General features: G+C 33.0%; 2 protein-coding genes across 2 annotated transcripts; one reads left to right on the top strand and one right to left on the bottom strand.

Moving 5' to 3' along the window:
- The first annotated feature begins 3,354 nt into the window (after positions 1 to 3,354).
- Positions 3,355 to 15,194, top strand: LOC113717359 (mitochondrial succinate-fumarate transporter 1-like). Its single transcript, XM_027242167.2, has 3 exons — positions 3,355 to 3,531; positions 11,839 to 12,347; positions 13,879 to 15,194. The coding sequence occupies exons 2-3, from the start codon at positions 11,952 to 11,954 to the stop codon at positions 14,413 to 14,415; spliced, it is 933 nt and encodes a 310-aa protein (XP_027097968.1). The 5' UTR covers positions 3,355 to 3,531; positions 11,839 to 11,951; the 3' UTR covers positions 14,416 to 15,194.
- On the bottom strand, positions 7,773 to 9,506 carry LOC140016465 (uncharacterized). The gene is made up of 2 exons (XM_072069988.1): positions 8,768 to 9,506; positions 7,773 to 8,554 (listed from the first exon to the last, which is right to left on the bottom strand). The coding sequence occupies exons 1-2, from the start codon at positions 9,504 to 9,506 to the stop codon at positions 7,773 to 7,775; spliced, it is 1,521 nt and encodes a 506-aa protein (XP_071926089.1).
- Positions 15,195 to 16,596: the final 1,402 nt, after the last annotated feature.

Genomic DNA, 16,596 nt, shown 5'->3' with positions numbered 1-16,596 from the left:
TCCCAAACGGAGCTTTAAGTGTATTAGCGTTTGCCCACTAAATACCAAATAGGAAAAGTTTGCCCATTGAGTATGGGATAGGAAAATCCAAATATAAAAGTTTCTATAGCTAACAATGAAGTCCGAATTTCTTTTTTTTACTTTTCATAGTTTTGTTTAACATTTATATTTGAACTTTTTATTTTTGTGAAAAATCAATTTTTATAAAAAAAAATTACACATAAGTGCTAACCTTTTTTTGCCTTTTTTGTTGTCAAAACACGCAAAACAGCAGTAGATATATTGCTTAACGCAAATCTTTCATGTAAGCAAAAAATTCTCACTTTGAGAGCACTCACTCTACTATAGAGAGATAAATCTCCCTTGTGGGTGTACGGAACCTTTTCAAACTTTTCAAAATTTTCAAAATTTCTGAAGGGAAAATCGTTCAAAACGTTTCTTACATTTTTTAAAATGATTTTTTTCATTCCTTATTTTTAAAAATGTACTTTTACATCCCTTACAAATTCACATTGGTTAAATTTACTCCTTATATAGATTTATGACTAGTTTTTTATCGGAATCTACCACATGCCTAGCACGTGATCATTTTTGAAGTGTAAAATCAACAAATCAAAATTTATATAATCCGATCCATAGTCCCTTACATTTTACAAAATGAATTATTTTGTCTCTCACATTTTACAAAATGAATTGTTTCGTTCCCCACATTTCACAAAAATATATTTTTTCATCCCTCATATTTTACCAAATAAATTTTTTCATCCCTCATTGATTATGTATACGAATAAATTTTTTAAAAAATTAATATATATTTATTTATTTATTTATTTGATTTCACTTGAATAATATGAAAAACATGTAATATATCTCTATTTGATTTTGTCTGAACGTACTGTTCAGGTGAAATTAAAATAGATATCTATAGGGGATTAAAAAAATTATTAGTATTTCACTCATATTCATTCCTTTTACTTAAAAATTGAAAACAAAGAAAACATTTAATTCTAAACATTATCAAGTATTTATATTGAATTAAATTTGGATAGAAAAATAAACAAAGGAAAAGTATAACAAAAAAAGGAAGTGATTGACACTTTCAAATTTTAAAATAATTATAAGGTAAGAAATTCAACTGTTGGTTTTAAAGGTAGCGAGTAAAAGTTTCAGATTTAAACTGTAATTTGTTAGTATAATTATAGAATTCGAATTAACACCGATTAATTAAATAGTCTTATTACATAACTTAATAAATGAATTATTACCAAAATAGAACAGACTACAAATCTTGAATAGATTCACATGATGAAATCAAAATATATATATATGGGTTTAAAATAAAATTGTTAGATTTAAACCTATGTATATATCTATTGAATAGCATATGTACAACTACAATTAGTCTGTTTAGGTGAAATCAAATAGAGATATATTACATGCTATTTGTCCTGTTTAGGTAAAATCAAATAGATATATACACGGATATAAAAAAAAAAAACTATTCGTACACATAGTCAATGAAAAGTGAAAAAATTCATTTTGTAAAATGTGAGGGATGAAAAAATTTATTTTGTAAAATGTGAGGGACCAAACAATTCATTTTGTGAAATGTAAGGGACTATAGATGGATTACGTAAATTTTGATTTGACAATTTTGCCTCTAAAAAATGATCACGCACAAGGCACGTGATGAATTCCGGTAAAAAACTAGTCGAAAACTTATGTAGGAATCAAATTTGACCAATGTGAATTTGTTTGGGACATAAAATTATACTTTTAAAAGTGAGGGATAAAAAAATTATTTTACAAAATATGAGGAACATTTTGAATAATTTTTCCGTTTCTAAACCTCCAAAAGTTTTAAATTCCAAAGTTTCATCATGGTTAGGTCTAGGAAACTTTGAGAAAATATTTTATCATTTGAGCTTATCCCACTTATTGATCTGCTTTCATGGCATAATTCTTTCAATTATTGGATCTGAGACTTTAAGAAGTGAAGTACTATGGGCAGGGCAACTTAGTTTGTGTTTTTCCTTTCCCTTCTGGTCTAGTTTTTTTCGTTTTTGTCTAGTCTTCCATTTGATATTCCATAGCTTTAGTTCAGTTTCTAACCTTCCGGGAAATCCATTTTATAACAATTTAAATCAGATGGCCGATGACTAGGGAAGGGGCATTGTAAATAGTCTCTAGTGATTTTTTTCTCTGTCCTGTTTTACACCATGCAGTTCTACCTAGATAATCTCCTAAGGAATATCATTTAGATGATGGAGAACTTGGAAAAGATAATGCAAAAAATCTCGCTATTCAACAAAGAACACAGTGGAGTGAGCCTTGAAGTGGAGAGGTCACTAAAGGGGTAGAAGAATGTAACCAAAGCTTGACAGGGAAAATCTGGGAATAAAAGATAGCAAATGTGGCTAGAATAAAGAGTTTTGCAACCAATATGTGGCATCAGCCAAAGAACCTGAGGGTCACAGAAATCAAAGCAAATATGTTCTAATTTTTTTTTTACCAGTAAGTCAGAAATGGCAAGGGCAATAAGTGGAAAGCCATGCATGATATATGATAGGCAATCGTTGGTTCTACAAAAATGGAGGGAAAGTTTGAATGACTACAAAAATGGAGGCAATCATCCCGGGCCACGGGAGGGGGGGACGGGGGAGGGAGTAAAGAGGGGAGACATGTTAGAATCCTTGCTGAAATTGACTTAAACATGGCTTTATCATGGTGAACCACAATTAAATCGAATGGCAAAATGAGATGGGTGGATTTTAAATATGAGAAATGCCTTGATTTCTGCTTTTGTTATGGAAAACTTAGTCATAATTAGAAAAATTGCAACATTAGAGGAACAAAGATGAACTGCATGACACAATTTGGAAATTAGATGAGGACAAGTTTCCCTAGAAGTCCGAATAGGAAAAATTAGAATGGGAAAGAATATAACCATGAAGAGAAGCAAACGAATAAAAACCAAGATAATAGAGGAGAGAAAAGATTCAAGCAAAACTTATTCCTAACTTACATAGAAGGATTTCATAGGACTAATGATGGGGGAAATGGGACTCAAAGACTAGTTAAATATATTCCATTTGAATTAGCTGTTTTTAGGAGTATTTTTAAAAAAATTTTACTGTAGCATAGTTTTTAGAGTATATTTTGAAATTTTTTAGAAAATATTTTTGTAATATTTAAGAATAGAAGAGTTTTTAGAATATATTTAGAAATATTTTAAAATATTAAAAAATTTAAACTATTTTTTAGAGTACTTTTCAAAATTTTTTATAGCAATTAAAAAATTAATTTTGAAAAACTGATAAATCCAAACAGAGCATTTGTGTTAATCGTGTGGCTGTAAAGTCTGAGCTGGCTTTGACAGAACATGTGACGATGCCAAGACGCAGCCTTTGAAACTGGAGAGCAAAAGGGGAGGGTTGGTGAGCGACGGGCCGCCGACCCACCGAGGGACGAAATATATAAATCCCCAGAACCTTCGTTTTGCAGTGTTCATCGCCATCAGCTGAACTGCAGGTACACACTTTTCTCTTTTCTCTTCTGCCTTCTGCACAAGATTTCTCTTGAATTTTTCTTTTGTTTCAGATTTTGTGTTTTAATTTTCCGTCAATGTCATCATTCCTACGTCCTATCAACATATTTACTCAGTTTCAATGTTTAGTGTGATCTGAAGTAATTCTTTTTCTTTCTCTTGGATTTTCTTTTTGGTTCAATTCTTGGTTATGGATTGTTGAAGTTCCAGTGATTAATTATGTAAATCCGGGATTGTTTGCTTTGTTTGAAATGGTGATTTACTAATGTAGGATTTGCTCATGCATATAACCTACTTGTTAAAAGGTGTGACTGAAAAAGAATGTCATTATTCTTAGGAAATTGCCCACTTTGAAAGATCTTCGATAAAACAACAATGTTATGTTCTGTGAAAAAATTACATCCTCAAAGTGACTTAAGTAGCAGAGAAAATTATACCATGAACATGAAGCCACATTGAAAAGAATCTTTGATGATAACTGTAAAAGCTTCATTATGCTGCAGCCATGCTACATTAAGCGTCATAAAATAGAAGATAGGAAAACATATTATTGACTTAAGATCTTCTGTTTGCTATAATTTCCCATCAATTAAAACAGATAATGTGCCTAAGTGTGTCTGGTTTTAGCTCAAGATTTGAATTTTCAACCCTTTTGAGGAAGAAGAAAGAGTCGAGACCTTGTTTAAAAATTTATAAATTGGATTTTTGAAGATATGAGCATCCATGAGAAGGAAAAGAAGCTAAAAATTCTCATGGAAAACAAAAGTTGGCAAATCTTAATAGGCCTAAAACTGACCTGTGACCTTTGGCTGCATTGATAGTCTCGCATGTCTAATGACATATTACCAATAACTTCTCGGTTTTTTGTTTCTTCATTAAACCTTTTCATCTGTTAGGCTTTTCATGAATAACATCTATTAATGGGCTGACGCCATAGACGAGTCCTGAATGCCAGAACTAGACCCTCAGCATTGCAGACAATTATTTCTATTGTAATGAAAATGATATCAATGGTGTCTGCACATGAATAGAGTTTATAGTAAGGAATGACTTCTGAATCTTGCTGAGCTTTTGATGGTGATGAATTTTCATTTGCTTTAGCACTCTCTTTGGATTTATCCTTTTGTGATTGCGGTTTACTTTTGGCTCCCCATCATCCTCAACATGGCTTATTTTATGATTCTTGCTCCAGTGAAGGCCTGTTTGAATAGAGGGAAAGCTATGCGGGAAAGTGAGTTATTTGTGGTTATTGCAACTTTTGTGTATTATTAATTCCAATTTGAACTTTCCTACAGATTAGACACACAAATTGACTAACATTTCCTCACTTTTCTAGATTCTAAGCAAAGCTTAATAAAAATGGAAAAGTAATAAGGACAAAAAAAAAACACACACACACACAAACACATGCGCGTGCGCGAAAAAAAGCTGAAAGAAATAAAGATGGAAGAAAAGCATTGTCACCATTTATCGGTCCTTGAATTTTTCTCTGCAGTTCGAAGTTTCTGCACTGCTTTAAGCTTTCCTGAGATTGGTCCAAAACATTTGCAATCTTCAATTTACTTTTCTTACTAATTAAAACTTAGTTAAGCTGTGGTTGGGTAATAGATGAAAATAGTTAGGACATTGGAATAACTAGTAATTGGAATTTTAACTTAAATGTACATGGATTTGGTTGTCTGTCAAAATGGTTCAAATGACTCTGTGATTAATGCGACCCAGCAAGCTTATTTGTTCTGTGATTTTTGAGCATTACGAGTTTGATCGATGATTAGTTGTATTTTAATTTGAAAAACCAATAATTTTAACTTCTGTTTTCCAAATGAAAAATATTTTTCTTTTGGTCATTAAGACAAAAGTGTTGTTCATGCTTCATATCCAAGACTTTTGTTACAATTCTAAAGACAAGGTTTTGCTAATGATTATTAAACTGAATTTGGGGTTTGAGTTCCTTATGTTAGTTCTATAGTTCTTTGACTTATATGGCATCTAATAAGCATCATTCTAACAGAACATATGACTAGTTAATTGGTTGACCATTTCCAAATTCAATATTCAGTAGTATTCAAATGAAATAACATCTATGTCCCCTTATCATGTGTACATGTAAACATCTGTTATGCACATATATGTAGGGGATGAAAAATATACACCCAGCATAGGTATAAAATTGACACATTAGTCAGCAATAAGATATTAATGTCCTTGGCCTCTAAAGGTTTAATTACCCATTTATGTTAAAAAACTCTCTTATATAATTATAGAAGGAAAGAGAATTTCTGACCTGTTGTCTATAAAACAGCTTCATAAACGTTTAGAATTATGCATATTAGTTTTGAACCAAAAAGTTTGAATTTGAATCAAGTTTTGTACATGCAATGAGCATTTAGAGTACGGTCAGAAGCTAATTCTCACCTTATGTGCTTTTAAATACATATAAAGTATGAATTTAGAATCAAAGAGTATGAAACAGATATAGATTACATATGTATACAATCTTTATACATTCATCTTGCTTTTGGTGTCTTAACCTTAGTATCTCCACCACTAGCTAAGTGCGACAGGCTCAAAAGTATTCAAAACACATAAGTTGATTCAATTTCCATTGCAGACATCCAACCTTTGGTAATTTGTTAAATCGCTTAAGTACAATTATATTCATGAACAAAGTTTAGATTTTCAATATTTTTAATGATTTATAGCTTTTGAATATTTGATTTTTCAATGTTAAAATTTTTGGAATATAAGGACCATTGCAAATTTAGAAAATAATTTGTGTAATATAGTTCTCTTTTTCATGTTGATGAGTCAATTTTTCGAATGAAGAAACTAGATTGACACCTCTCTAGTTATAAAACGATATAATTTGTGCATGAAGTACGTCTGCTAACATTTTTGTGCAGTATTGACTTGTACTTTTGAATTAGCACTTTAATTAGTATAATTTGTCGATGAATGATTGAATCTATAATGTTCTTCTAGTTTTATTTAACAACTAAGTAACTTTTGGATCAGTCCGCCCTATTTCTGAACTAGTCTTTGATTTCAGATTTTTAGATAATTTTTAATGAATAGACGAAAGCAAATAAAATGGATTAGAAAATAGAAAATAAATAGTTTATTGCTGCAAAGTGGGTGCTGCCATATTTTGCTAAATCGCTAATGTTATCAACTATTTGTTTTAAGAAATGAATAAGAAAAAATTTAAAAACAGATCATGAAAGAAAGCCTTGTGTTAGTTAAGCATCATTTTTGAGACTACGAAAAATACTATGCAGAAAAGGGGAAAAAAATTAAAGAAGAGGGGGGCAGTCCATGTTTTGAAGATGCCAAGAGGTTCCGATTACACCATTCTTAAATTTGGAACAAGTCCAAAATCAAATTTACCTATTAAACAATTTCAAGTAGGAAAATTCACATTGTAACACCTCTATCATCATACCTATCCGTTATATCTCCATATTCAATTAAATGTGAAACTTATGAGAGCCAACGTGTTTAGCAGAAACATTAGTTGTGTAATCTTGAGAATCCTGATTGACTGTCAAAACCTCCCCCTTGTCCTTTCCCCTTGTAAAACATAAAGTCACCACTGAACCAAAAAATCTTATAAGACAAATACTACAAGAACAACAAATGTTACTCTTAACAATTACAGATATGAGCATGAAAATGGTTAACAGCTAGGGTTGTGTGATTCCTAAAAACATGAAAATGGTTAACATGAAAATGCTTCTCTTAATATTGGTCAGGTGCTTTTGTTGAGGAATTACTGTTCTATATATAATTTTTAAATAATATTAAGAATCGGTTGTTTGTGATTAGGATCCTCTTCATTTGTTTTCCTGTATTTGTTTGTTTGCTTACCTTTATCTTGTCAAATTTTGTTGGTTTTTTGGGGCATAAACTAAGAAACAACACCTTAGTGTTGCAAAAAAACCTTATAAGAGATTTGTATTAAAGATAAAAAATGAGCTTATGTTCTACATTCATCAACTCACTATTTATAATGATTACATGAAACAAACTAGCAAAATATCCAACTAACAATTATCCTAAAAATCTCAACAAAATATAATCTTCTACTACTAGCAAATCTTATCTAAAATATTTGTTAACAAACCAACATGTTCTTTGGTTAACAAATATCCTTATTTTTCTAATAACTAATTTATTTTGATATCAAACTCAATCTGATAAAATCTGTAGGAAAAGTTGGCATATCTCAACACTCCTCCTTGCCACTTTTGCTGCAGATTTTTAATTTTCTTCTCAAATCTTTGAACCTTGTTTTGGACAAGGCTTTCATAAAAATGTCTGCAATCTGGTCTTCAGTCTTGCAATGTTTCTTGAGACAAACTTCAAAACCAATATCAAATTTTCTGATGTATTCAAATGACTTCTTTGCAACTTGAAAGTGGAACTCCCATACGCAATAGATGAACCTGAAAAAGAAATTCGCAATACAAAAAAAGATTGCTATGAGAGACATAAAACAATCCTTCAAATTTTTGTATGGCCTTTCATCAGCTTTGTCACCACCATCATCCTTGGGTAACTTTTCATGAATTTTCACAATGTAGCCTCCTTCAATTGTCTCATCAATGATCTCCTGAATTTTAGCATCATCTAAATTTTTTGGTTCATAATACTGCACCTTAGAATTGTCAATTTCTGACAAATTCAAAGCAAAATTTTTGCCTCTCATTTTCACTGAGAAAAGTTCATTCCCAGCTGGATCATGTATAACACAAGTCTTGTTTTTGAAGATGACAGAATAATTCTTCTCCAATAACTGTCCAACACTTAATAGATTTTGATTAATTTCAGGTACATACAAAACATCAGAAATAATTTTGGTACCTGAACCATAATCAATAGCAACACTACCTTTGCCTTTCACCTCAATATAATCTCCATTTCCAATTCTGACTTTGGAGATTTGCGATTTATCAAGTTTCCTAACTATAGATTCATCATAAGTCATGTGATGAGTGCAACCACTATCTATTAGCCAAATTTCAGTACTGGAATTATTGCTTGCAAAACAAGTGGCTACGAAAAGTTGCTCCTCATCTTGTTCATCAACCATCTAAGCATGATGTTCTCTTTTTCCTTTATTTTTGCAAACTCTCTCCATATGTCCCATTTGCTTACAAAACCTACATTGAACGTCAGGTCTAAACCAACAATATATTGAAAGATGTGAGGTTTTCTTACAGTGTGGACACGGAGGATTTCTGCCATTTTTCTTCTCATCTTTGCTATTTTTTTCTTGATCATTTCTCTCACCTTGTCGAATTTGATCCTTATTTGTTGTTTGAAAAGCACCTTCAATGACTTCTTCAGTTCTTATGGCTCGTCTTTGTTCTTGTGCCTCTAAAGCATTGATTAATTCTGGCAAGGTCATCTGAGATTGATCCCTTGAATCTTCAAGGGAGGAAATCTTGGCTTCAAACCTTTCTGGTAAACATACCAAGACTTTCTCCACAACTCTGCTATCCGGAAGTTGTTCTCCAATCAACCTGATTTTGTTCACAACATTTAAGAGTCTATCAGAGTACTCTTTAATGTTTTCGGTGTCTTTCATCCTAAGGAGTTCAAATTCTCTCCTAAGGTTCAAAACTTGCATCTGTCTTGTTCTGTCATTGTCTTGAAAAGCCACTTTGAGAGCATCCCAGGCTTCCTTTGCAGTTTCACAAGTCATAATTTTTGTGAATACTGCATTGGAAACTGCTGAATGAATGCACGTCATGGCTCTTGATCTCTTTTTGACTGCATCTGTATGGGCTCTCATTTCTGCAATAGTTGGATCTTCCGACAATTCAGGAATAGGATCTGTCTCTACCACATCCCAAAGATCATTAGCATCCAAATAGGACTTCATTTTGACAGCCCAGATTTGGTAGTTTTCACCAGTGAAATTTGGAGGATTGGACAAGAAGTTGTTTACTGGCATTTTGATGTTGAAGGCTTAAGTGTATAATTTTATAGTGAAAAAGGGGTCTCTCACCAGATTCACTCACTCTCAAAGAAACAGGCCCTTTAGATTTAGGCTCTTGATACCACTTTGTTGGTTTTTTGGGGCATAGACTAAGAAACAACACCTTAGTGTTGCAAAAAAACTTATAAGAGATTTGTATTAAAGATAAAAAATGAGCTTATGTTCTACATTCATCAACTCACTATTTATAGTGATTACTTGAAACAAACTACCAAAATATCCAACTAACAATTATCCTAAAAATCTCAACAAAATATAATCTTCTACTACTAGCAAATCTTATCTAAACTATTTGTTAACAAACCAACATGATCTTTAACAAATATCCTTATTTTTCTAATAACTAATTTATTTTGATATCAAACTCAATCTGATAAAATCTGTAGGAAAAGCTGGCATATCTCAACTAATTTCAACAATATGATCTACCATTAATTTTAGCCTGATGATTAGATCACTATACTAAGAAAGTCAAATGAATCATAAATTATTTTTTTGTTTGATCAATATGTAAAATGGGGTAAAATGGCAATATGGTAACAATTCGGTTTCTGAAGTAATTTTAGAGCTTCATTTGTATTGGATAACTGTAGAATCTTCAATAAGCTTTAAATTGGGTGGATCCTACTCTGTTTGTTAGATAAATTATACATGTGTTGATCAAAATTTGTAATAATGCATGTGAATTGTTTGCATGGGAACAATACATGTAAGAAAAAATATTATTTTTTTAAATAAAATAATAATTGTTATAGTATAAAATTCTGTTGTTTAGACAATGGCGTGGTTTGGTGATTTTGATGGTAGGATTGCTCCCTGTTTTGCTTTTTCTGGAATAAAAGCCAACCCGAATAGGAACGAAAATGAAGTGAACTTTCTTGTTCCCATTATATGGATCCTTAATTTTATATGTACAATAAACTTGTTTATATTTTCAGGTTACCTAGTTAATATTATTTATGTCTAACACTAGTATTGTTCACTTATGCGACGAGATTTTGTGCACATTTGATTTTTATATTTATGGTTTAGACAACTTGATTTTTGTTCACACTTAGTTTATTACTAAATACAATTAGTAGTTTTAAGTTCATATGCTAAAAGACCAAAGAACAATAAAAGAATGATTTGGACGGAAATGAATAGTAATCAAAGTTTTACTAACAATTTAGTTGATGTAGACACATTTTACTGGTAAATATAGTAAATAAACTTGCTGTAAAAGTTTAAGATGTTAATTTAAATTTTTTTTTTATGGGATGAGGATAGAGAAGTGGTAATCACAGTCAACACTAAATGGAAGCAAATACTTGTTATGGGATCTTATGCCTGACTAATAAGTTGTGAGATCCTATGGTTGACAAGTAATACACATGGTAACATATATGTGCACATCAACAAATAAAAAGTGCACAGTCAATTGAAAAGGTGTGCACACAAATAAATGTAGCACTTCTTTTTACATTGATACAAGTGTGTGATTTTAATTAATGATTGATATTTGACATGCCCACTCATCATGGTTAGCTGTTTGAATAGCAACTGATACTTGAGAGCCTAATTTACAAAAATAAGAAAAAAGTACAGATGTTAATTTTACAAAAACTATGAAAAGAAAAACATCAAATTAAAGAAAAAGTTACATGAGTTTATTTGTATGGTAAAATTAGTTTTATGTTTTATAACATGTTTACCAACTAGTTGTGTATTAGTTGTGCATCATTTTACTTGTCTGGTTTTAAAGTCAGACTTGGCTTTGACAGAAATTGTTAAAATGCCAAGAGAAAACCAAGACTTGAGAGGAGGAAGAGGGCGGTGGACCAATGCATGACCAACCCATCAAGGGGTGGCATAGTAAAAGAGGGCAATTTTCCCGTTTCTCTTCTGACTTCATTTCCATATTTTTCTTGGGATTTTGTTTTGTTTCAGATTTGGAGCTTAAATATTTAATTAATATCATTCATTCCTATGTTCAGTCGGTTTCTTTGCCAAGTCTGAATGTTTAATATTATATAAAATGATTCTTCATCTTGGATTTTTTTTTTGGGCAATCTTGGTTATAGTTTGTGATAGTTCTTGTAATTAATCCTGTGAATCTGAGATTCTTATTTTATTTGAAACTGTGCAGTACTAGCGTAGTATTTGATGCATTTCACCTGCTTGTTATGAGGTCTGACTGGAAAATTTGGATTCCTATGCATTTGAGACTTAAGTGAAATGGAGGGTAAGCAAAAGGGGTTTTGTTCTATTTTATAATACATCATGCTGCCTTCATTTGGTTTTGTAGGTTCGAATCGGACCACTTTGACCTGTGCATTGGCTTGGCTGGTTTGCTGCAAGGGGAAAGGGGATTCACATTTTTGCATCAATCCATAAGCGGTTGCACTGCCTCAAGAATCAATGGCAGAGAAAAGTCAACCTCAAAATCAGAAAACAATCCCTCCGTACATGAAAGCGATTTCAGGGTCATTAGGGGGGGTTGTGGAGGCATCTTGCTTACAGCCCATTGACGTTATAAAAACCCGGCTTCAGCTGGACAGGTCTGGTAATTACAAGGGGATAATCCACTGTGGCTCCACTATAGTACAAAATGAAGGCGTTCGGGCTTTGTGGAAGGGGTTGACTCCTTTTGCTACTCATTTAACCCTCAAGTATGCACTTCGGATGGGGTCCAATGCAGTCCTGCAGTCTGCCTTCAAGGATTCTGAAACTGGGAAGCTTAGCCCTCAAGGGAGGCTTCTCTCAGGGTTTGGAGCTGGTGTGCTTGAAGCCCTCATTATTGTTACACCTTTTGAGGTTAGATTTATTGGGTTTAAAATTGAACATGGCACAGTTTTATGTGAATTTACCATTAGTAGATCATTTAGGTTGATGTATAATACTGTGTGTACCGGTTTATGTTTGAAGTGATGCAAATGAGAGCAAATGCAATCTTGAATTTTTGTTTGGCACTTCAGATTATATGTTGAAACAATCATTGGATGTATTATATTATTCAGCTATGAAGAACTTCTATGTCCATGTGTCTTTAACTTAACATTACTGGGACATCCTATTGTTACTAAGTTTGATAGTTGCCAAGATAACTAGATAATTTTATCTGGGCTGACAAGTAAAACATACAACTTTCTAACCAAACAAATGTTACAGATGCAAGCATACAGTTTTACTAAACATAGATTACTGGGCTCATTTATTAACAGGTTATTAAACAACAAGGCCTGGAAATATATGAGTAGGTGCTAGGGTTTAAGGTTTCCTAGTTGTGATGAATCTGATACAACAGGACCATTGAAATCCATTTGTCATCAATGAAATTGAAGGTTAAAGTGCTTTGGAGAAGGAAACAAAATCACTTTCGTATCCATTAGAAATTTTGGAATTAGAGGTGACAATCATTCAGAATATGAGATAAACTCAAGAGGCAGAGCCTAACTAGAGGTACCCCATTTGAATGGTTTGAAGTGATGACTATATAGGTGCTCTCTCTCTCTCTCTGTTATATAATGTGCCTGAATATGACTGGAATATATAGTTCTAAGTGTCACTTTTCTCTAGGTGCCTACTATTTAATCCATGTGTGTGGTGGGAAGTCACATGCCTCAGAATCTGGTGCTGCTAAAAAATTTGCAATGATTTTCACATAATATTTCAGATCTGTTGAAAATCACCTGAACAAAGTATGCTGTATGTGGTTGGAAACCTGGATGACTAGCACTGGCAAGTATTTGTGCTTATTTAGTTTAGACCACCCTAGAGGACTATAAGGCAGCTTAATGAGTAAGATTGGTTCATCTTGCTTAGCTTAAATAGATTTCAGACCTCTATATGCAGCATGGTGAAAATTTTTCTGTTATCAAAACTTGGGAGTTCATTGTCTCATGCATCAGACATTCATAATGTCCATTTCCCCTAGCTTAATTAAGTTTTAACCATCTGGTCAAGGTTCCAGGTTTCCAGGTATTGGCTATACCCTTCATCAGAGTTGTACCAGTTTCTTTCTCTGTTTGTCCATTTATCGCTTACTCATGGTGAAAGTTCAATGGTTTTACTCAAAACACTTTTTTCTCTCTTTTTTTTAGTTTTTTATTTTTAAGATTTCATTCTGTTCTCATTAAGTTATTCTGCTGGTGAATGCTAAGTTGCATGCCTCTTTGTGATGCTTTGCCCACAATTTTTTATGGCGGCATGGTGATGTTCCTAAGTTATTGCCTACAAATATATCCTTTCTTTCTTTTCTATTTTTTTTTTCCAACTTTGCCTAAACAAATATTTACATTTACATAATGGAAGTTATTTATAGAGCTGGCAAATTGTGTCTCTTCAGGTGGTGAAGATCAGATTACAACAACAGAGAGGTTTGAAACCTGAACTTATGAAGTATAAGGGACCAATACACTGTGCTAGGACTGTCATTCGTGAAGAAGGCCTTCGGGGTCTCTGGGCAGGAGCTACCCCTACTGTAATGCGCAATGGGACGAACCAGGCCGCCATGTTCACAGCCAAAAATGCTTTTGACGTGATTCTGTGGAAGAAACATGAAGGTGATGGAAAAGTCCTTCAACCTTGGCAGTCTATGATATCTGGATTTCTTGCAGGAACAGCTGGCCCAGTGTGTACTGGTCCCTTTGATGTTGTGAAGACAAGACTGATGGCTCAGAGCCGTTCTGGGGGTGAATTGAAGTACAAGGGCATGTTTCATGCTATCTCAACGATATATGCAGAGGAAGGGTTGCTTGCCCTGTGGAAGGGTCTGTTACCCAGGCTTATGAGGATCCCACCTGGCCAAGCCATTATGTGGGCTGTAGCTGACCAGGTGATTGGTTTTTATGAGAGGACATATATGCATAATGCACCCTTGTAGATACCCTTGTTTCTTATACATCAGTTCAGTCCCAGGGATAAAAGTTCACAAGTCCTTTAGGTTACTTTGGCCATTTTTTGCTCTGGCTCTTTCTAACTAAAAGAGGAATGAACCAGTGTTTTGGTGTCATGCATGGCAGTTTTCAACTACAATTGCTGGTGCGATCTAGTTTATTCATTGGTTGAAATTCAACAAATTTAGAAGGTTGAAAGACAGTAAGGTGCCATATTGTCATATGCCTCTTCAATTTTCCGTAAGTGTGGCCAAGTTTAGCAGTCTATAAAGATGCATGTCTAATTATTTTTCTCAGAATCGGGGGTTCTTTATCTGTAGAACGTACTGCAGTTCTTACTGAAGAATTCCTATTGTATTGCCACATAAATGCTTCTGTGGAAAATCGCCAAAATATTTTTCTAGGTTGTGATAACAGATATGACACCAGATGAAGTTTTGGTTAAGTGAAAGATGTACTTATTGAGAACTGGAGGACGTTTTCCTGTAATAAGGGAGCCAGATAGCCTTGGTGATGGAGAGCATCTTGTTGATGCTGTTCTAGAGATGTTGAACTGTCTTATTTAAGTTGCTTCAAGTTTTCTCCATTGTATGTACGAAAGGTACTTCGCTTGTAAGTTCGGTACGTTTGTTTGCCTCGTATGTTAAGCTATGGCTGCGCAGTCTGAAAGGTGAGATTGCGGTCGTAGTGTAGAAATCAATGAGGCAAATAATTAGAAACTTATAAGTCAAAATGCAATAATTGATGGTCAATTTTTGAATCGGTATTTTAGGTAGCAGCAAATTGTTTTCTTTTCTCCGAGTTTTTGCTTGTAAGAGTTACTCTGGGGTAAAGCGAACATCTTAAACTTTATATTCATTTAGGGTGTCTACTAAGCTATTTGGGCCATGCAAATAGGATCAGGGGTAGTTGTTGGTTTGGTAAAAAAAAGTTCCTGGGCCAATTTTGACGCTATAAAACAAAATTCTTGGGTCAATTCTAATGCTTAAAAAAAAAAAAAACTTGTTAAGTTGTTGAATTTCAAAATGCAACTACCTTCTAGATTTCTTGCTTTGGATGAGAGTGTTTTTCAAAAACTAGTTTTTCAAATACAATAAAAATTTTTAAAAAGTACTCTAACAGGTAATCTAAAAACTAGTTTAATTTTTTTTAAAATTTTAAAAAATATTTCAAAATATATTCTAGAAACTCTTCTACTCTTAAATATCTCAAAATATTTTCTGAATATATTTTAAAATATAATCTAAAAACTCTGCTACAATAAAATTTTTCAAAAATACTTTCAAAAACAGTTAATCCAAGCATTTAGTAATTTGGCACACCACATAAATCATCGTTGAACCTTGTGGTACAACACTTCATGGGGCAGCTGTTGGTTGGATTTATGGGTTTATCTTTTACAATCATTTATAACTATTGTGGCTGCGGCTGGTTTCACTTTTTCTTTTGCTTATGCTTTGGCCCATTAAACGTTTTCCAGCCTTTTGCCTATTTGATTGGTTTTCACCTATATTAGTTACTTTTTGTTTTATAGTATTGCACCAAAAATACGATTGATTATGGCAGTTCTTCTATTTAGGTATGTACTAAACTTTGAAGTCTCCTGGACTAGGTATTTCTAAAAGTGTGTTGTAGAAATATAAATCCAATAGTACCCTCATAGATTAATCTCTTCATTTGTTGAATTTTTTTTTTTTTTTTTTTTTGCCTGTGAGGAATTAACGGTCACTATAAGCTGCTATGCCAAGTATATAATTGTCCAGCTGTATTTTTTCAAATCTTTTGGAGCTGTTGAAGACCAGAACTACAGCAGTGCTTTCTTGCTTATTTTTTGGAAGCATTACTTTGGGCGACAATTTTATATTTTATCCCAAAAGTGCATGATTCATTGAGATAGTTTATAGCTTTTCATTTCTTTTCTTTCTGTAAGAATTTTGAACTCACCAATTGCTCTTACCCTTTTAGTCTGGTAGAAGAAATTTGTTTTTTTGTTGTCCATTTTTTTGTTAGGTTTCCTTTATTCTTATATTCTGTTAAACTTGAGTTTCTATCTGTGACAGCCCCACCTTCCCCTAAGGCGAATCAAAGGGTTCGGCGGACCGCCTGCTCAACTCTCGCCAGGTTTCAGTCGAGTCGTTAAAAGAAATCGAAAACGTTCAGGAAGGTAA

The sequence above is a fragment of the Coffea arabica genome, chromosome 11c, assembly GCF_036785885.1.
Source record: "Coffea arabica cultivar ET-39 chromosome 11c, Coffea Arabica ET-39 HiFi, whole genome shotgun sequence".
Classification (NCBI taxonomy): Eukaryota; Viridiplantae; Streptophyta; class Magnoliopsida; order Gentianales; family Rubiaceae; genus Coffea; species Coffea arabica.
The sequence above is the reverse complement of the archived record's forward strand: the minus strand, read 5'-3'. Positions and strand labels throughout refer to the sequence as shown.